This window comes from Pseudophryne corroboree, chromosome 1, assembly GCF_028390025.1.
Source record: "Pseudophryne corroboree isolate aPseCor3 chromosome 1, aPseCor3.hap2, whole genome shotgun sequence".
Taxonomy (NCBI): Eukaryota; Metazoa; Chordata; class Amphibia; order Anura; family Myobatrachidae; genus Pseudophryne; species Pseudophryne corroboree.
This window is the reverse complement of record NC_086444.1, coordinates 96,623,414-96,643,761: the sequence shown is the minus strand read 5'-3', so window position 1 is coordinate 96,643,761 and position 20,348 is coordinate 96,623,414. Positions and strand designations below refer to the sequence as shown.

At 45.7% G+C, this 20,348-nt stretch overlaps 1 protein-coding gene across 3 annotated transcripts in view; it reads right to left on the bottom strand.

Moving 5' to 3' along the window:
* The window catches only part of GHR (growth hormone receptor), a 636,857-nt gene that overhangs the window by 36,410 nt on the left and 580,099 nt on the right, over positions 1-20,348 (bottom strand). For all 3 annotated transcript variants that reach the window (XM_063961562.1, XM_063961570.1, XM_063961553.1), the window contains 3 exons: positions 14,865-14,951; positions 13,400-13,523; positions 10,662-10,819 (listed from right to left, as the gene is read on the bottom strand). In XM_063961562.1, the coding sequence (XP_063817632.1) occupies positions 10,662-10,819; positions 13,400-13,523; positions 14,865-14,951 (369 nt within the window). The remainder of the gene's footprint in view (positions 1-10,661; positions 10,820-13,399; positions 13,524-14,864; positions 14,952-20,348) is intronic.

The window sequence follows — 20,348 nt, the reverse complement described above, 5'->3', positions numbered from 1 at the left end:
TTTACCGTTTTCAAAATACCTGTATTTTGAAACGGTAAAAAAGAAGGGTCCTACCCGTTTCAGTCCCATTTCACTGTGCAGTGTGAAAGGGTCTGAAACGGTATTTGCAAGCCCCAGCAGGTCATAGGCTGTCTCCATGTGTGATGTCAGCAGCCACAACCAGGAAACAGCTTGGAAAACACAGGAGACACATGTGAGAGTGGCTTTATAAACGTTTAGACTGCAAAGCCATTATCAAATGTCTAATTGGAGTGATGAAGAGGTGAGGGAGCTGCTTTAGGATCAGAGGGGATGAGGAAATCTGCTGCCAAATTACTGGGACAGTCAAGGATACCCTCATATATAAAAACATAGCAAAAATGCTTCAAGCTGCTGGGTTCCATCGTACGACTATCCAAATTATTAATAATGAATTAATTAATAATTATTAATAATGTGTGGGCCAGAAAAGTCCATTTATAATGACAACCACTGTTTTCTATGGGTGAAACGGGTTCAGTGTGAAAGGTACCAAAACGGTAATGAAATGGTAATTTACTGGTTACAACATGAGATGTGAAAGGGGTTTAACTGCTCAGACCCATTTTAAGAACCGTTTCAAATACCATTTCAAAAGCAGGTTTTGCGATGTGAAAGCAGCATTACTAAACCTGGAGTCACTCCACCTTTCAGCTAGAGCTTCAGACACCGCTAATTAGGGAGACTTTCATAGTGACCACTTTGTGTATATAAAATTACAGAATGTAAAGAAAGCATTTTTCCTGCAAATTGGAAAAATATATGTTTCCCGCTGTACCTTAATCATAACTAATTAAGATATTTGTCATTTTATTTAATAGTTATGGTCATTAGGAAAGTAGTGGTTTGGCTTTTTCTTTTTTTTTTCTTAATAAAGTCCAACTAAGCAGCTTGTAGACACAATGGAGTGTAGATTGTATTTCAGTGGACACTTTTGAGATACATACTGTAGTTATTAAAAATCCCCAATTTTACTAAAATAATATCTTTCTCATTTGTCTCTGTTACCAACTTGTGACCATCCTTAAGCTTCAAATTCTTCCCTTTCTGCAATTATCCTGATGTCAGGAATGTACGGTGTTACAGACGCTACTATGAAACGGATGCAGTTAAAATGCCAGCTGTCGGGATCCCGGCGTTCAGGAGACCGACGTTGGAATGCCGACACCCGGCATTTTACCGACAGATGGAAGCCCAACACCCGCCCGGTATTACCACTCTGTTTGTGGGTCTACGCCACCAAACGAGTGGGAATAGAACCTGTGGTGAGCACACTATATAGGTCTATCAGTATGGGACATTACTATATATTGTCTCTTGTAATGTGGACACTGCTACATGTGTCTATTATTATGGGGGTATTACTATATAGCTCTATTATACCGGGGTCACTACTACAGTATATATTCCTGTTATAATGGGGGCATTATTGTGTATTTGTATTAAATTGGGGGCATTACAGTATATTTCTACTGTACTGGGGTTATTACTATAATATTATATATTTCTAGCCTTGCCTCCAGAGTGCAAAGAAAAGGGACTGTGCTGTGTGGCCACACCCCTAGTGTAATGTAGCCAGTCCACTAATATAATGTAGTCACTCCCCCTAGTGTCATGTGGCCACACCCCATCATGACACGTAACCACGTCCATTTTTCGGCACACTCAATACCACTAAGAAAATATTTCTACTTGCACCACTGCTCATTACTAATCTTAAATGTTGGTCCAACCAATCAGCTCCTGTCATGTGTTTGAAAAATGACAGTTAGGAGCTGATTGGTTGGTGCACCATTTAAGATTAGAAACAAGTGATAACAAAAATATCACTTGTTAAATCTGCCCTTAAAAGCACACTATGTTAATAGAACACATATAAATATAAATAATTTACATGAATTGTTTTTTGTAGCTTTTAACGCTTGGTCCGGTTTCACCAAATACTGTATATACTGCGCATACTGTAAGTACAGATGTGTCCTTATCTTGCCTGAATATGCCACGCAGCAGGAGATGCCTGGTGCGAGTCAGCCGGCAGCTCCTGGGCAGCACTGCAGCGTCGGGCGTCTTATTTGCTGAAAATGCGTCTTTTTTGCATCGCTACTGTATATTATTTTAAGCAGCTTATGCTATTTAAGATGATATGGGGCATGCCTATATTCTGTTTGCAACTTTGGCTGTATGGTTATTGGAAATGGTACATTACATTGATTTCCAGGAAAACACTGTAACATAGCATTTCGTATGCAGATACAGTAGCAATCACACACAGAATAAAGGCATGCAGCATATCATTTTAAACAGCTTAAGCTGCTTGTGGGTACTATTAGCATAGCAATGAAGCTTAGACGCATTTAGGCCCTCATTCCGAGTTGTTCGCTCGCTGCTATTTTTAGCAGAATTGCTAATAGGCTAAAATCCGGCAGTTCTGCGCATGCGTATGCACCGCACGGCGCATGCGCTAAGCAATTTTACACAAAACTATGCTATTTTACTCACGGGCGAACAAAGCTTTTCAGTCGCTCTGTTGATCGGAGAATGATTGACAGGAAGTGGGTGTTTCTGGGTGGTAACTGAGCGTTTTCAGGGAGTGTGCTAAAAAACGCAGGCGTGCCAGCAGAAAACGCAGGAGTGGCTGGAGAAAATAAGAATTTACTTACCGATAATTCTATTTCTCGTAGTCCGTAGTGGATGCTGGGGACTCCGTCAGGACCATGGGGAATAGCGGCTCCGCAGGAGACAGGGCACAAAAATAAAGCTTTAGGATTAGGTGGTGTGTACTGGCTCCTCCCCCTATGACCCTCCTCCAAGCCTCAGTTAGGATACTGTGCCCGGACGAGCGTACACAATAAGGAAGGATATTGAATCCTGGGTAAGACTCATACCAGCCACACCAATCACACCGTATAACTTGTGATCTGAACCCAGTTAACAGTATGACAAACGTAGGAGCCTCTGAACAGACGGCTCACAACAATAACAACCCGAATTTGTTTGTAACAATAACTATGTACAAGTATTGCAGACAATCCGCACTTGGGATGGGCGCCCAGCATCCACTACGGACTACGAGAAATAGAATTATCGGTAAGTAAATTCTTATTTTCTCTAACGTCCTAAGTGGATGCTGGGGACTCCGTCAGGACCATGGGGATTATACCAAAGCTCCCAAACGGGCGGGAGAGTGCGGATGACTCTGCAGCACCGAATGAGAGAACTCAAGGTCCTCCTCAGCCAGGGTATCAAATTTGTAGAATTTTGCAAACGTGTTTGCCCCTGACCAAGTAGCAGCTCGGCAGAGTTGTAATGCCGAGACCCCCCGGGCAGCCGCCCAGGATGAGCCCACTTTCCTTGTGGAATGGGCCTTGACAGATTTAGGTTGTGGCAAGCCTGCCACAGAATGTGCAAGTTGAATTGTGCTACAAATCCAACGAGCAATCGTCTGCTTAGAAGCAGGAGCACCCATCTTGTTGGGTGCATACAATATAAACAGTGAGTCAGACTTTCTGACTCCCGCCGTTCTTGAAATATATATTTTCAATGCCCGGACCACGTCCAACAACTTGGAATCCTCCAAATCGTTAGTAGCCGCAGGCACCACAATAGGCTGGTTCAGGTGAAACGCTGACACCACCTTAGGCAGAAAATGAGGACGCGTCCGCAGTTCTGCCCTGTCCGTATGGAAAATCAGATATGGGCTCTTATATGATAAAGCCGCCAATTCTGATACTCTCCTGGCTGAAGCCAGGGCCAGTAGCATGGTTACTTTCCATGTAAGATACTTCAACTCCACCGATTTGAGCGGCTCAAACCAATGGGATTTGAGAAAATCCAAGACTACATTAAGATCCCACGGTGCCACTGGGGGCACAACCGGGGGCTGTATATGTAGTACTCCTTTTACAAAAGTCTGGACTTCAGGAACTGAAGCCAATTCTTTCTGGAAGAAAATCGACAGGGCCGAAATTTGAACCTTAATGGACCCCAATTTGAGGCCCATAGACAATCCTGTTTGCAGGAAATGTAGGAATCGACCCAGTTGAAATTCCTCCGTGGGGGCCTTCCTGGCCTCACACCACGCAACATATTTCCTCCAAATGCGGTGATAATGTTGTGCAGTCACCTCCTTCCTGGCTTTTACCAGTGTAGGAATGACCTCTTCCGGAATGCCTTTTTCCCTTAGAATTCGGCGTTCAACCGCCATGCCGTCAAACGCAGCCGCGGTAAGTCTTGGAATAGACACGGTCCCTGCTGAAGCAGGTCCCGTCTTAGAGGTAGAGGCCACGGATCCTCCGTGAGCATCTCTTGAAGTTCCGGGTACCAAGTTCTTCTTGGCCAATCCGGAGCCACTAGTATCGTTCTTACTCCCTTTTGCCGTATAATTCTCAGTACTTTTGGTATGAGAGGCAGAGGAGGGAACACATACACTGACTGGAACACCCACGGTGTTACCAGAGCGTCCACAGCTATTGCCTGAGGGTCTCTTGACCTGGCGCAATACCTGTCCAGTTTTTTGTTGAGGCGGGACGCCATCATATCCACCATTGGTTTTTCCCAACGGTTCACAATCATGTGGAAGACTTCTGGATGAAGTCCCCACTCTCCCGGGTGTAGATCGTGTCTGCTGAGGAAGTCTGCTTCCCAGTTGTCCACTCCCGGAATGAATACTGCTGACAGTGCTATCACATGATCTTCCGCCCAGCGAAGAATCCTTGCAGCTTCTGCCATTGCTGTCCTGCTTCTTGTGCCGCCCTGTCTGTTTACGTGGGCGACTGCCGTGATGTTGTCCGACTGGATCAACACCGGCTGACGCTGAAGCAGGGGTTTTGCCAGACTTAGAGCATTGTAAATCGCTCTTAGCTCCAGTATATTTATGTGAAGAGACATCTCCAGGCTTGACCATACTCCCTGGAAGTTTCTTCCCTGTGTGACCGCTCCCCAGCCTCTCAGACTGGCATCCGTGGTCACCAGGACCCAGTCCTGTATGCCGAATCTGCGGCCCTCTAACAGATGAGCACTCTGCAACCACCACAGAAGAGACACCCTTGTCCGTGGCGATAAGGTTATCCGCTGATGCATCTGCAGATGTGATCCGGACCATTTGTCCAGCAGATCCCACTGAAAAGTTCGTGCGTGGAATCTGCCGAATGGAATCGCTTCGTAAGAAGCCACCATCTTTCCCAGGACTCTTGTGCATTGATGCACAGACACTTTCCCTGGTTTTAGGAGGTTCCTGACAAGTTCGGATAACTCCCTGGCTTTCTCCTCCGGAAGAAACACCTTTTTCTGAACCGTGTCCAGAATCATTCCCAGGAACAGCAGACATGTCGTCGGGGTCAACTGAGATTTTGGAAAATTCAGAATCCACCCGTGTTGTTGCAGCACTAGTCGGGTTAGTGCTACTCCGTCCTCCAGCTGTTCTCTGGACCTTGCCCTTATCAGGAGATCGTCCAAGTAAGGGATAATTAATACGCCTCTTCTTCGCAGAAGAATCATCATTTCGGCCATTACCTTGGTAAAGACCCGAGGTGCCGTGGACAATCCAAACGGCAGCGTCTGAAACTGATAATGACAGTTTTGCACCACGAACCTGAGGTACCCTTGATGTGAAGGGCAAATTGGGACATGCAGGTAAGCATCCTTTATGTCCAGGGACACCATAAAGTCCCCTTCTTCCAGATTCGCTATCACTGCTCTGAGTGACTCCATCTTGAACTTGAATTTTTGTATGTACAGGTTCAAAGATTTCAGATTTAGAATAGGTCTTACCGAGCCGTCCGGCTTCGGTACCACAAATAGCGTGGAGTAATACCCCTTTCCCTGTTGTAGGAGGGGTACCTTGACTATCACCTGCTGAGAAAACAGCTTGTGAATGGCTTCCAATACCGTCGCCCTGTCTGAGGGAGACATTGGCAAAGCAGACTTTAGGAACCTGCGAGGGGGAGACTTCTCGAATTCCAACCTGTAACCCTGAGATACTACCTGCAGGATCCAGGGGTCCACCTGTGAGCAAGCCCACTGTGCGCTGAAATTCTTGAGTCGACCCCCCACCGCTCCTGAGTCCGCTTGTAAGGCCCCAGCGTCATGCTGAGGGCTTTGCAGAACCCTGAGAGGGCTTCTGTTCCTGGGCAGGGGCTGCTTGCTGCCCTCTCTTACCCCTTCCTCTGCCCCGAGGCAGATATGACTGTCCTTTTGTCCGCTTGTTCTTATAGGACCGAAAGGACTGCGGCTGAAAAGACGGTGTCTTTTTCTGTTGGGAGGGGGTCTGAGGTAAAAAGGTGGATTTTCCGGCAGTTGCCGTGGCCACCAGATCCGATAGACCGACGCCAAATAATTCCTCCCCTTTATACGGCAATACTTCCATATGTCGTTTGGAATCCGCATCACCTGACCACTGTTGCGTCCATAAACTCCTTCTGGCAGATATGGACATCGCATTAACTCTCGATGCCAGAGTGCAAATATCTCTCTGAGCATCTCGCATATAAAGGAAAGCATCCTTTAATTGCTCTATAGTCAATAAAATACTGTCCCTATCCAGGGTATCAATATTTTCAGTCAGGGAATCCAACCAGACGACCCCAGCACTGCACATCCAGGCTGAGGCGATGGCTGGTCGCAGTATAACACCAGTATGTGTGTATATACTTTTTAGGGTAGTTTCCAGTCTCCTATCAGCTGGATCCCTGAGGGCGGCTGTATCAGGAGACGGTAACGCCACTTGTTTTGATAAGCGTGTGAGCGCCTTATCCACCCTAGGGGGTGTTTCCCAGCGCGCCCTAACCTCTGGCGGGAAAGGGTATAATGCTAATAACTTTTTTGAAATTAGCACTTTTCTATCTGGGTTAACCCACGCTTCATCACATACATCATTTAATTCCTCTGATTCAGGAAAAACTACAGGTAGTTTTTTCACCCCCCACATAATACCCCTTTTTGTGGTACTTGCAGTATCAGAGATATGCAAAGCCTCCTTCATTGCCGTGATCATATAACGTGTGGCCCTACTTGAAAATACGTTTGTTTCATCACCGTCGACACTAGATTCAGTGTCTGTGTCTGGGTCTGTGTCGACCGACTGAGGTAAAGGGCGCTTTACAGCCCCTGACGGTGTCTGAGACGCCTGGGCAGGTACTAACTGGTTTGCCGGCCGTCTCATGTCGTCAACTGATTTTTGTAATGTGCTGACATTATCACGTAATTCCATAAACAAAGCCATCCATTCCGGTGTCGACTCCCTGGGGGGTGACATCACCATTATCGGCAATTGCTCTGCCTCCACACCAACATCGTCCTCATACATGTCGACACACACGTACCGACACACAGCAGACACACAGGGAATGCTCTTATCGAAGACAGGACCCCACTAGCCCTTTGGGGAGACAGAGGGAGAGTTTGCCAGCACACACCCAAGCGCTATAATATATATGGGAACAACCTTATATAAGTGTTGTTCCTTATAGCAGCTTAAATATATCAAAATATCGCCAAAAAATGCCCCCCCTCTCTGTTTTACCCTGTTTCTGTAGTGCAGTGCAGGGGAGAGTCCTGGGAGCCTTCCTCACAGCGGAGCTGAGCAGGAAAATGGCGCTGTGTGCTGAGGAGAATAAGCCCCGCCCCCTATTTCGGCGGGCTTTTCTCCCGGAGTTTTAGATATCTGGCATGGGTTAAATACATACATATAGCCTCAATGGCTATATGTGATGTATTCTTTTGCCATAAAGGTATTAAATATTGCTGCCCAGGGCGCCCCCAGCAGCGCCCTGCACCCTCCGTGACCGCTTGGTGTGAAGTGTGTGACAACAATGGCGCACAGCTGCAGTGCTGTGCGCTACCTTCATGAAGACTGAAGAGCCTTCTGCCGCCTGTTTCCGGACCTTCAATCTTCAGCATCTGTAAGGGGGGTCGGCGGCGCGGCTCCGGGACGAACCCCAGGGTGAGACCTGTGTTCCGACTCCCTCTGGAGCTAATGGTGTCCAGTAGCCTAAGAATCCAATCCATCCTGCACGCAAGTGAGTTGAAATTCTCTCCCCTAAGTCCCTCGATGCAGTGAGCCTGTTGCCAGCAGGACTCACTGAAAATAAAAAACCTAAAAACTTTTTCTAAGCAGCTCTTTAGGAGAGCCACCTAGATTGCACCCTGCTCGGACGGGCACAAAAACCTAACTGAGGCTTGGAGGAGGGTCATAGGGGGAGGAGCCAGTACACACCACCTAATCCTAAAGCTTTATTTTTGTGCCCTGTCTCCTGCGGAGCCGCTATTCCCCATGGTCCTGACGGAGTCCCCAGCATCCACTTAGGACGTTAGAGAAATGGGGGAGTGGCTGGCCGGACGCTGGGCGTGTTTGTGACGTCAAACCAGGAACTAAACGAACTGAGGTGATCGCAATCTAGGAGTAGGTCTGGAGCTACTCAGAAACTGCAAGGAAATACTTACAGTAATAGCAGAATTGCTAATCTTTCGTTAGCAATTCTGCTATGCTAAGATATACTCCCAGAGGGCGGCGGCTTACCGTGTGAATTGCTGCTAAAAGTAGCTAGCGAGCGAACAACTCGGAATGACCACCTTAAACGGAAAAAGTCATACATAAAGAAAACCGATTTGTAATCCTGACAGAGAAGCTGGAGGTAAGAAACCCTAATCCTAACCCTTCCCCTAACCCTCCCTCCCTGCAGCCTAACCTTAATCCTCCCTACCCGCAGGCTAACCCTAACCCTCCCCCCGTAGCCTAACCCCAACTTTCCCTTCCTGCAGCCTAAACCTAACCCTTCCTTCTCACAACCTAATCCTAATCCTCAATTCCCGCAACCTAAATCTAACCCTCCCCCCGCAGCTTAACTGGCATACTTAGATTTAGTATCCTGGCGTCTGCATTCTGACGGCTGTAAAGATTCCAGCGCCGGTATTCTGACTGCCAGAATCCCAACTATATATCACGCAACTACCTCTTCATACCTTCATACTTTCCATAACTGGGAAGCACAAGTCCAGCACAGTAAGAGCCCCCACAAGAAGCTCATCACCCTTCACGTACTTTATCTTGATAAAGACAATATATCAAAATGCAGCCTGGAGTATGTGGAGGGCGCTGAAACTGAACATCAATTGTTGGCTGCTCCAGAAGGTCCGCTGCCTAAGGTAAAATATCTTGTGCCTCCATTTCCTGACATGCAATCTATCAGCTGAAGTTCGGTAGGAACCTACCCACACCCCAATGTTTGGTTCTAAATCGTTGTTGTGTTTTGGTTTTACAAAACCGCCCTCAAGTGTTTTAAAACATCAAAAATCATATACAAGTATTTCTTCCTATAGTATTAATAATATGAATTTATAGTCATTTACAGTCACTTTTGCCCACCTCACCATATACTTTCCTGAGTGAAACCAGCAACTGAAATCACAAAGGAAGGACTTACATGCAATGCAAAACCTGAGATTCGGTTTTAAATCAGAATTCCAAACTTGAGGGTAGACTGGACTCGGGACTTGGTCCACTCGGATCACCAAAAGTGATCCGAGCCGAGACTCCGTTCTACTCGGATTCCCAAAGACAGGAAGTGTTGGGTTTTCAACAAAGCCGGACCACTCAACTCTAGTTATTACTGTAGGGATTTTTTTTATTATGTTTTATCCATTATATTACTGCTTATAATAAAGGGTATTGCACCATAGAAGGCATATGTTTTTCTCTTTCGCATATACCTAAATGTTGTATGTGACCAGATTCTTATATCTAAGGTGGAAGGAGGAGCCGTTTTCCAACAATTTATGCTATGCCAAGTATACAGTATTCTGGGGCAGTATATTTGTAAAAATGTGGTTCAATAAGGAAGGTAACAAGACCTCTCACATCTGTAATGTTCTCTATTACATTATAATTTTGTGCCAGGCCAGAGCAGGTAATCCACCGTTTCTCCTCATGGCCATGAGAACTGTGGGCACTGCATGGTATAATGTGAACTGGGGTCACTGTGTGGCATAATTAGAACTGTGGGGACTGTGTGGCATAATCATAACTGTGGGCACTGCATGGTATAATGTGAACTGGGGTCACTGTGGCATAATGAGCACTGTGGGCTCTGTGTGGCATAATGATAACTGCGGGCACTGCATGGTATATGTGAAATGGGGTCACTGTGTGGCATAAAGTAAACAGTGGGCACTGCATGGTATAATGTGAACTGGGGACACTGTGTGGCCTAATGGAAATTATGGGACTGTGTGGCATACTGAGAACTGGGGACACTGCTGTGTGGCATAATGTAAACTGTGGGCACTGTGTGGCATAATGGGAACTGGGGACACTACAATATGGCTTACTGTGATCTGGGGCACTGTGTGGCATATTATGAACTGTGGCCAGTGTATGGCATACTGTGAACTAAGTCACTACTACAGGGCATAAAATGAAGAAGGGCACAAATATGAGGCATCAAACGACAAACTGCTGTGGTTAGAGGTAGAAGTATTGAGGAAACCTTCAAAATGTTGCTATGGAGCCTACAAAGGTCTACTTACACCCCTGAATGCCATCAACTTTTTTGATCAGAAAGAAGAAATATAAAAGTTTTACAGAATATTTTATATTTAAGTATTTTATTACTCTAATGTCTAGAGTGGTGTTTTGGATAGAAACTTACCAATTTCATCAACGGTAAACGAGTAGTCATCAAACGTGATATTTTCACTGACAAGTCGGACTTTATATCCCACCCAAATAGATGTGTGATTTTTATCGAAATAGCAGCTATTTTCTCCAGCAGACACACTGTCAGGACAGTCAGTCCAATTCATACCACTGGAGAGAGGGATTACATTTGATAATAAATACATATAATAATCACATACACAAAAAAAACAATTGTGTTGTTTATGTTATGAGTAAAATACAACTCACTTTTTATATATATATATATATATATATATATATATATATGTGTATGTAGACATTCTCCATAAAATTAATGGGAATGTGCTGATTGGTCAGAGCATGGGAACTGCTGCAAATTGACCAATCAGCGTGTCCGAATTCATTTCCATGGAGAGTGTCTGCGAGTGACCGCTCATTCGCGGTGGGGCTCCTGGAGGAGCAGTAGCGGTGTGTTGTTTTTTTTTGCCAAGATACGGGGAAACTGCATGGACTGAGGTGAACGTGAAACCCAACTAAGGATGTTTTTAATTATTTAAAGACTCTGTGGGGTAAATTTATTAAGAATAAAAACGGGATGTTGCCAATAGCAACCAACCTATTTAAAATGGGATGTTGCCAATAGCAACCAATCAGATTCCAGGTGTCTTCTAGAAGGTACAAGATAAATGAGAAGAAGAATCTGATTGTTTGCTATGGGCAACATTCCATCTTAAATAGAACTCCTATCTTAGTAAATTTACCCCTGTGTGTATACTGTCTTTTGTTTACTCTTTTTTTTCTTTTGCAGGTGGAGTACAGGTGCCAACTAGCCCTTGATGGCCGGGCATGCTGCCAGTTATGGTTCGACAAGTGCCTTCATGACCGAGTGGTCTTGCTGGGACATGTAGTCATGCTGTAACGAACAATATTAGTTAATTATACTATTACCTCTGCATCCAAAGCCCAGGGGATGCAGAGAAGGTTGTCCTTAGGGAGGGGGGAACCCATTTTTTTGAGTCCCCACTTCTCTGGGCTGACCAGTTTGGGTCTGGTTGCCATTATGGCTGGGACATCCCACGCTGTGTATTCCCCAGCAATAGTGTCAGTTGCCCCGGGTGGTTTAGCTTAGTGCTGGTTACTGAAAATAGGGCGGACGCTACGCCATATTTCTCATTACCAGCCCAGGCTCATAGGCTCAGGGTTTGTTAATGATTTAGTGGAAGGGGAGTGGGCACGGCATTTTTTCAAAATGGTATTTTAACTCTTTCAAACTTATTCCAAAAGAAAAGCCTGAACAGATCATAGTGGTCCATGTAGTGCTTTAAATTCAACGCAGATTGGTGGCATATTTTATCAGACACAGATAATCAAACATGGTTTTAGAATGAAAATATATGATAAACATCACCGTCGTCAGAGGTTAAAGTGAGTCGGAACGGGGCGGAACTGCGTTCCGTCAGTTCCAATTGGAGACGGAATGCAGTTCCGCCTCCTCCAGCTCACCTAACCCAGAATGTGAGCCCGGAGCAGCATGAGGATGCCGGGCGCCCGCTGAGGTTCTGTTACCAGCGGGTGCCAGCACCTTCCCCTCAGCGGGAGCCGGAGCTCACTCCTGAGCTCCGGATGTGTGCGGCGCTATGGGAGAGACGTCAAGACGTCTCTCCCATAGTTCCGAGGACGGGCGGCCGGGTGGAGGGCAGTGGTCCGGAAGCAGGAGCAGAGCTGGCGAGTATTGTGTTTTGGGGTTTTTTTGGTTTGTTTTTTGTGTGTGTGAAACACGCTACTAGGGGGCAGCTTCTACTGGGGGCATCTTCTACTGTGGACAACTGTACTGGGGGCAACTTCTACTGGGGGCATCTATACTGGACAATAATTACTGGGGGCATAACTACAGGGGCCAACTGTACTGGGGGCAGCTTCTACTGGGGGCATCTATACTGGGGCATAACTACTGCAGGCAACTGTACTGGGGGCAGCTTCTATGGGGGCATCTATACTGGGGCATAACTACAGGGGGCATCTGTACTGGGGAAAGCTTCTACTGGGGGCATAACTACAGGGGTCAACTGTACTGGGGCAACTCTACTGGGGGCATCTGTACTTAAGGCAGCTCTACAAGGGGCAGCAGTACTGGGGGCATCTGTACTGGGGCATAACTACAGGGGGAATCTATACAGGGGGCATAACTACGGGGACATTACTACTGGGGGCATTACCACTGGGGGCATATCTACTGGGGACACTACTAATGAGGGCATTGCATAGTGGGCAGCTAATAAGGGGCATCACTCCTGGTGACATAAGGGGCACTACTACGGGGGGCACTGTATAAGGGGCACCAATACTATGGGCTTTACATAAGGGGCACTACAACTGTGGGCATTACCACTACAGTGGGTATTGCATAAGGGGCACTACTACTGAGGGCATTGTATAAGGGATGCTACTACTGTGGTCATGTTGGGTGACCACGGCCCTTTCTGTTTTGAGACTACGCCAGGGTGGGTGGGGTGGTGTGGGGGAGGGTTGAGTTCCACCTCTCCAGGACCACTTTAAGCACTGACCGTCGTACTAATATTTATGCTGAAACACGATAGTTTTATACAGCAATCTGACGGCGATGTCCAATGGATTTCAAAATACGTCAAAACTGATCCTTAGTAAATTTACCCATTTGTGTTTGTCCCACATTAAGTAAAAATACAGTATGTATACAATATTTAGAAATAAGTGAAAAAGGAACATTACAGTTTTATATACTGCAGCTTTATCTGTCGTGATAGGTTGTGAAATCCACCATTAGTCCAATGGCATGTGAATGTTTCCTGCTGTGGGGAGCGGCACTGGGTAATACTGGGCCATCCAGGAAGATCTGAAACAGAACAAACACCTGCAAGTTAGAAACAGAGAATGTGACGGCAGATAAGACCCACTTAATCCATCTGGTCTGCCCATTTGTTTACACTTACAAACTAGGGTCTTAAATTGAGATGATAAAAATACAATAATGCACTATGGTAATTTTTTGTGGTCATGTCATGTTGTGGAATACAGTGTCCAGGGGCGGAACTACTGGCAGTGCAGCCGGTGCACTGCACAAGGGATATTGTGATGAGGGGTACCACATCCAGGCAGCCTTGGCTGTAGGGCCAGAGGGAGAATGTTACAGCTGCTCCATTGTGTTTTCCTAGCAACTCCGAGGACGTGATGTCATCACGTTGCAATGCTGCCTTCTCAGGCTGTCAGTACAGAGAGTAAGAGACCCACAGGGCTGTAGATCTTGAGAGTCGGAGAGGGAGCCAAAGCATATTTTTCCAACTCTCGCTAGGTCCACCAGTGTCACATATCTATGAAGCATACTGCATAAAACATATACATCTATATAGGGCCGCAGAATATAAGCTTTCAGCGTTCATTTCACAGTGATTAGTGGGAACAAGGGGGACACCAACAAATATAATTAATATGATGATTAATGAGAACATATTCAGAAATGTTGGCTAGAGCATTTACAGTATCTTTAAGAAAAAAACAACATATGAACAGAGAGATTCCAGTGATCTGAGTTTAACTGAGGAGTGGAAATTAATATTTACTGTAACTGGAAGCTGGGGGCAACCTGAGAAACAGGAGAAAGCTGATGAGAAGATCCACTGTTCATTTTGCGTTACTGTGCACGGCTTATTATTAGGACAATAAAACTATGGTGTGACATCTGTAAAAACTGTTCCGACACTGGATGTTGTGGAGTTACAGCAGCAGGGCTGGTTTGTAGGAGGTAAATGGATGATCAGTTTGGAATCCAAAGGGGTCGGACACTACAAATCTGTGTTCTCTTCAGTATATTAGACAGAGAGCCGAACAGCATCACTTGTGTTTTAGAAAACATAAGGAAAGTAAATGGCAGGTTCCTCGCTAAGTGACAACAGCTTCTACCTGTGCCATTTGTCTAGCAACTGCGATAATTTGCAGGTACGTTGCAATTAGACATTACCCATCAGATTTTAAATACCATCAAAGTTTCTAGGTGGTACCCAGGGCTGTCAGGAGCCGACAAGGGATCCAATGCTAAAGGGCACAATGGTATGGTGTGCAAAAACATTCTGACGAGGCAGCAAAATGAACTGCCATAAATATCTGGATTGGCATAATGAAGGTAAATGATGTCTGTTTAATTAAATAAAAATATAAAATGCTGTAATAGTAATATTACATGGCTTTTTCACTTCCTTCTGTAGTGCCCGTTTGGTATTGACAACCGTGGAGCTTAGGGGTTTTCGTCGGTTCATAGTAGGATGATCTAGAAAACAAAAATGGAAACAAAAAAAATAACAGTTAACTTATTCTCAACTGATAAAGTACAATACAACAAATATAAATACTGTAAAAAAAACTTTACTATAACCACAAACAGCAGGCTTGGGGTATAAAGGAAACCTTTTTTTATTGAAAAAAGAATAATACAAAGGTATGGTGGAGAAGCAAGCTAAAAGCCCTCATTCAGCTTGGACTGTAAAAGTCTGGAAAATGGAAAACGGGCGATTGTTGGACTTTTGCGCATGCGCAACTAGCAAAGTGTGATCGCATCCCAGAGGGATGTCACTCACACTTTGAGTGATAGCGGCGGGTGGCACGGCAACGGAGGTGGCGATGTACCGTTGCGGGCGAGTGGTCTGGACAACGCAGGTGTTTTCGTGGCAGCTGCATGATGTCACAAGCAGCTGCTCCGATGGAAAAGATGGTGGCAATGCGGCTGCATACGCAGTATGGCTACATATGCAGGGGGCATCCGCTATTCCAGTGTCAGTGGTGCGATCGCAGCTCTGGGCGGGACCTGGCATGCTGGGCGGCCCCCAGCATGTGATTACAAGCAGCTATTTAGCAGAATCTGCTAATGAACATAAATAGGGTCCAAATGCCAACAAATAAACTTCAAAATAACTTCTTCACTCTTAGTCATTGATGAAAACCCCCCTATTAAAGTTTCATATGGTGGACCAGCCTGGCAGGGTAATGTTGAGAACACCACAGGGATCATCAACGTCACCCAATCAAAGTAGAGCACACTCAAAAATAATAAAAGATTCTGATAGCTAACAAGCGCCATTCTTTACCACCATCCAAACAGCAACATAACACCAATACAAACCAAACATAAGAAGAATCGGAAGAGACCTGATCACAAGTGATTCTTACCTTATGTCCCATCCTAAAAAACCCCCTCCCTCATAGACCTCACCAAAAAAGACCTGGGAGGTCATTCCGAGTCGTTCGCTCTGAAAATTTCTTCGCATCGCAGCGTTTTTCCGCTTAGTGCGCATGCGCAATGTCCGCACTGCGACTGCGCCAAGTAAATTTGCTATGAAATTTGGATTTTTACTCACCGCTTTTTCTTCGCTCAGGCGATCGTAGTGTGATTGACAGGAAATGGGTGTTACTGGGCGGAAACAGGCCGTTTTATGGGCGTGTGGGAAAAAACGCTACCGTTTCCGGAAAAAACGCGGGAGTGGCTGGAGAAACGGAGGAGTGTCTGGGCGAACGCTGGGTGTGTTTGTGACGTCAAACCAGGAACGATAAGCACTGAACTGATCGCAGATGCCGAGTAAGTCTGAAGCTACTCTGAAACTGCTACGAGATGTGTAATCGCAATATTGCGAATCTTTCGTTCGCAATTTTAAGAAGCTAAGATTCACTCCCAGTAGGCGGCGGCTTAGCGTGTGCAATACTGCTAAAATCGCCTTGCGAGCGAACAACTCAGAATGAGGGCCATGGTCCCCTACATGCTGTTAATCAACTCACTTGCAGCATGCACAAGCAGTTACTCGGCACTAACACAGGTCACTATTTGTTATGGCCTCTGGGGTTTAAATGCCTTCAGGCATTTATGACCCTCTGTTATCTTGTGTTCATTATTTGTAGGTGGAGCTGTTACTATTACATGGAGAACAGGGTGATATTTGCATATGATGATTAAAGCTGTTGAGGACTGATTGTGCTTATTATAACAAATACCCAGAAAGCAGACACCTGAAATGGCGAAACACAAGCTCAACTTGCTGCACTCTCATCACCAGGAACAGGATCGGTGCAAAGGTCTCTCTGCACCCTAGGCAAAGCTTCAGCCTAGCACCCCCTAACCTGCAACCCCTCCACCCACAACCTCACGGAGACGAGATGCAGGTGGCCACTAGTTGAGGGGGTGTGTGAATTGCATTATTATACATATACTGAGAAAAGGGACGACACTCAGGACTTTTAAAGTGAAAAAGACAATTGTAAACAAAGTCACAACATTTTATGACATTGTGCACAATATACTTTCACTTTCAAATCCTTGAGTGACGATCATTCTTTCTCCCTATGTATACACACTAGCTGGCATGTTGGGAATCGTATAGGACACAGACCAATTTAACATTTTGCTGAGTGCCGGATATATACAGTATATTGTATCTGCATATGGGGTCTGGTGGGGATATTTAATCGTATATGTGTATACATACTTATATACATACATACATATATTTGCATGCTCCTTATTGTGTTCCAAACCCCCATCTGTAAATTCATGACTGACCCCCCTTCCCCTCCATAATGTACTGTACTGTGCCCCAGTGCCTGAATTTTTCCTATTATGCTGTTTACAAGTGCACACCACCCATCGGGCTGTAAGATCTGTACTGTGTATGGTTCCACAGAAACCTCCATGGGTTACTTACCTATAAGTTTCCTTGTTTTCCCTCATAATTGGCCTGGTTGCTCTTACATGCGGCAGCAACATTACAGTGATGCTGCGGGTGTAGACATGTAGTCAGGTGCTGCTTGCTCCTGGAGTGCCGGGATCCAGGGGCCTGGAGGAGGTGCATAAGGGCTATGAGGAGCGGCCGTGCAGGCGCCCCTGGGGAGCCATAGTTATATCTGCCTGCTATGTACCGTTACACGTGTCAGCACGCAGGAAGTGCTGAGACATTATGTGGTACAACCTGGTATCGGCAGCTGCACCTGATTAGACTTGCAGGGGTGTAGTATGGTATGCCGGCAGCCGGGCTCCCAGCGACCAGCATACCGGCGCCGGGAGCACGACCGCCGGCATACCGACAGCGTGGCGAGCGCAAATGAGCCCCTTGCGGGCTCGCCACGCTGCGGGCATGGTGGCGCGCTATGCCCGCCACGCTATTTTATTCTCCCTCCAGGGGGGTCGTGGACCCCCACGAGGGAGAAAAAGTGTGCGCCGGGATCCCGACAGTCGGCATACTGAAGACCACCCGACTTGCAGCAACAGCCATCGCAGTGTAAAAGGAGGAGGTCGCATACAGAGACATCCTTCAGTTTTTTGATAGACGAATTCAGTGGCGCCCTCCAGGGACCGGCGCCCCTAGGCAGCCGCCTAAAGCTGCCTAATGGTAGAACCGGCCCTGACCAGGAAGGACATCCATATTTTAGGCAGAGGAGAATAAGGTAGTGGGAACTCAATATAACGGTGCTTGTTAAATATGGTCTACTAGGGAGTTACGTTTGTCCAACCAGTGGGATAAGCAAGTTAGGTATTTCTAGCACCAAAAAAAGTATTTATGCATGGGGCATATCCTTTACCTCTTTCCTTTCCGAAAACTCATAGATTATACAGAAAATTGATGCTAGCAGTTCTAGCAGGAAAAGGGAGATTTATTGCTCTCTGAGATGAGAGGTATGGGATGGGGCCAATAAAATAACCAAGAACTTCCAGACACAGATTTTGCTAATTCTAAAAGTATGTAAAAATGAAGATGTTTTTGTGTTTTTATTGAGACATCATGAATCAATTGTACAACAGTATTTAAAAAAAACCCACTCCTGTTACAGCAAGATAGTAACTTTATTTGTTCATTGGAGTATAATAAACATTGTTATTATGGCAAAGTTGTGATGATGCTCTCAATCTTTCATGTTTACATTGAGAGTGTCCCTGACTGAGCCAGAAAGGAGAATGATGTGGTTTACGTGAAGTCTTGCTCTAGCCAAAACGTAGTCAGCGGTGTCCACATGTCCATGTACAATAAGATGTCAATGTACAATAAGATGTCAATAGCAAAAACAATTATTTTATGTTGCAGCTCTATATAGTAGTATTAGAGCCCTGGAGGGAGACGCCAACTGGTACCATGGCCCTCATTCCGAGTTGTTCGCTCGGTATTTTTCATCGCATCGCAGTGAAAATCCGCTTAGTACGCATGCGCAATGTTCGCACTGCGACTGCGCCAAGTAACTTTACTATGAAGAAAGTAATTTTACTCACGGCTTTTTCTTCGCTCCGGCGATCGTAATGTGATTGACAGGAAATGGGTGTTACTGGGCGGAAACACGGCGTTTCAGGGGCGTGTGGCTGAAAACGCTACCGTTTCCGGAAAAAACGCAGGAGTGGCCGGGGAAACGGTGGGAGTGCCTGGGCGAACGCTGGGTGTGTTTGTGACGTCAACCAGGAACGACAAGCACTGAAATGATCGCACAGGCAGAGTAAGTCTGAAGCTACTCTGAAACTGCTAAGTAGTTAGTAATCGCAATATTGCGAATACATCGGTCGCAATTTTAAGAAGCTAAGATTCACTCCCAGTAGGCGGCGGCTTAGCGTGTGTAACTCTGCTAAATTCGCCTTGCGACCGATCAACTCGGAATGAGGGCCCATATCTATTCATTTGAGGAAATGGGTGGATCCTGCACCGCCATTCTTCTACGATACCAGGTGTTTTTTTTAAGACTGTGATGAATTTGTTGTCTGGTAGTGAGAAGGAGAGTGTCAATGTAAGATTCCCATAATGCAAAAAAAGTTTCACCTGTTTTTTTTTCCTTCAGAATGGTCTTCACCCAATCCATCCTGAACAAAAAGTAGAGTTTACTCAGAATTAAAGGTATCTGTGGGGGAATGCTATCGAATCAACCCTGTAGTATGGTCTTTTTGCCTGCAGCACTTGAAGCTAACATTAGCTTCTTACTTTCCAAGGTAATTCGTAAGTTTGGATCAATATTGCCCATTCCTGAGTGAAAGGTACGAAATATACAAGTTTAGCCTCCGCATAGTGGTGAATAAGATGCCAAAAATATTGTATAATGAGGCAAGCCCAGAGACAGTGGTATGTATCCGCCTCTTTTAGATGGCATTTTGGGCATGAGTGGATCTCGGATGTTCCCATATGGAAACGTCTATGTGGAGAAAGGTACTGTAGGTATTGTGATAGATATTTAAAAAGAGTTCAGTATACATGCTAACTGGTAGCGTTTTCCAAGAAAACAAAAGGGCTTTACACAGAATAGGGATATATAAATATAAGGTATGAAAATGTACCAACCGCATGGACATACCTCCATTAATCTCAGCATGCTCTAAAATATTCCTTAGAAAAGTATAATGAAACCTTCTGTACTGTAGCGCCTCGTAGGCAGCTACCATCTTCCCCAGAAGGCAAATGCAGAGATGCACCGATATCCGGGTTGGTTTCAAGACATCCCGCACCATCGACTGGATTACCAATGCCTTTTCCAGTCGAAGGAATACCTTCTGTGCCTCCGTATCCAGTATCATCCCCAGGAACGGAAGCCTCCGTGTTGGTTCCAGGTGAGATTTTGGAAGGTTCAGAATCCACCTGTGATGCCGGAGTAGTCGAGTTGAGAGGGCAATGTTGTCCAACATCCTCTCCCTGGATGGTGCCTTGATCAGCAGGTC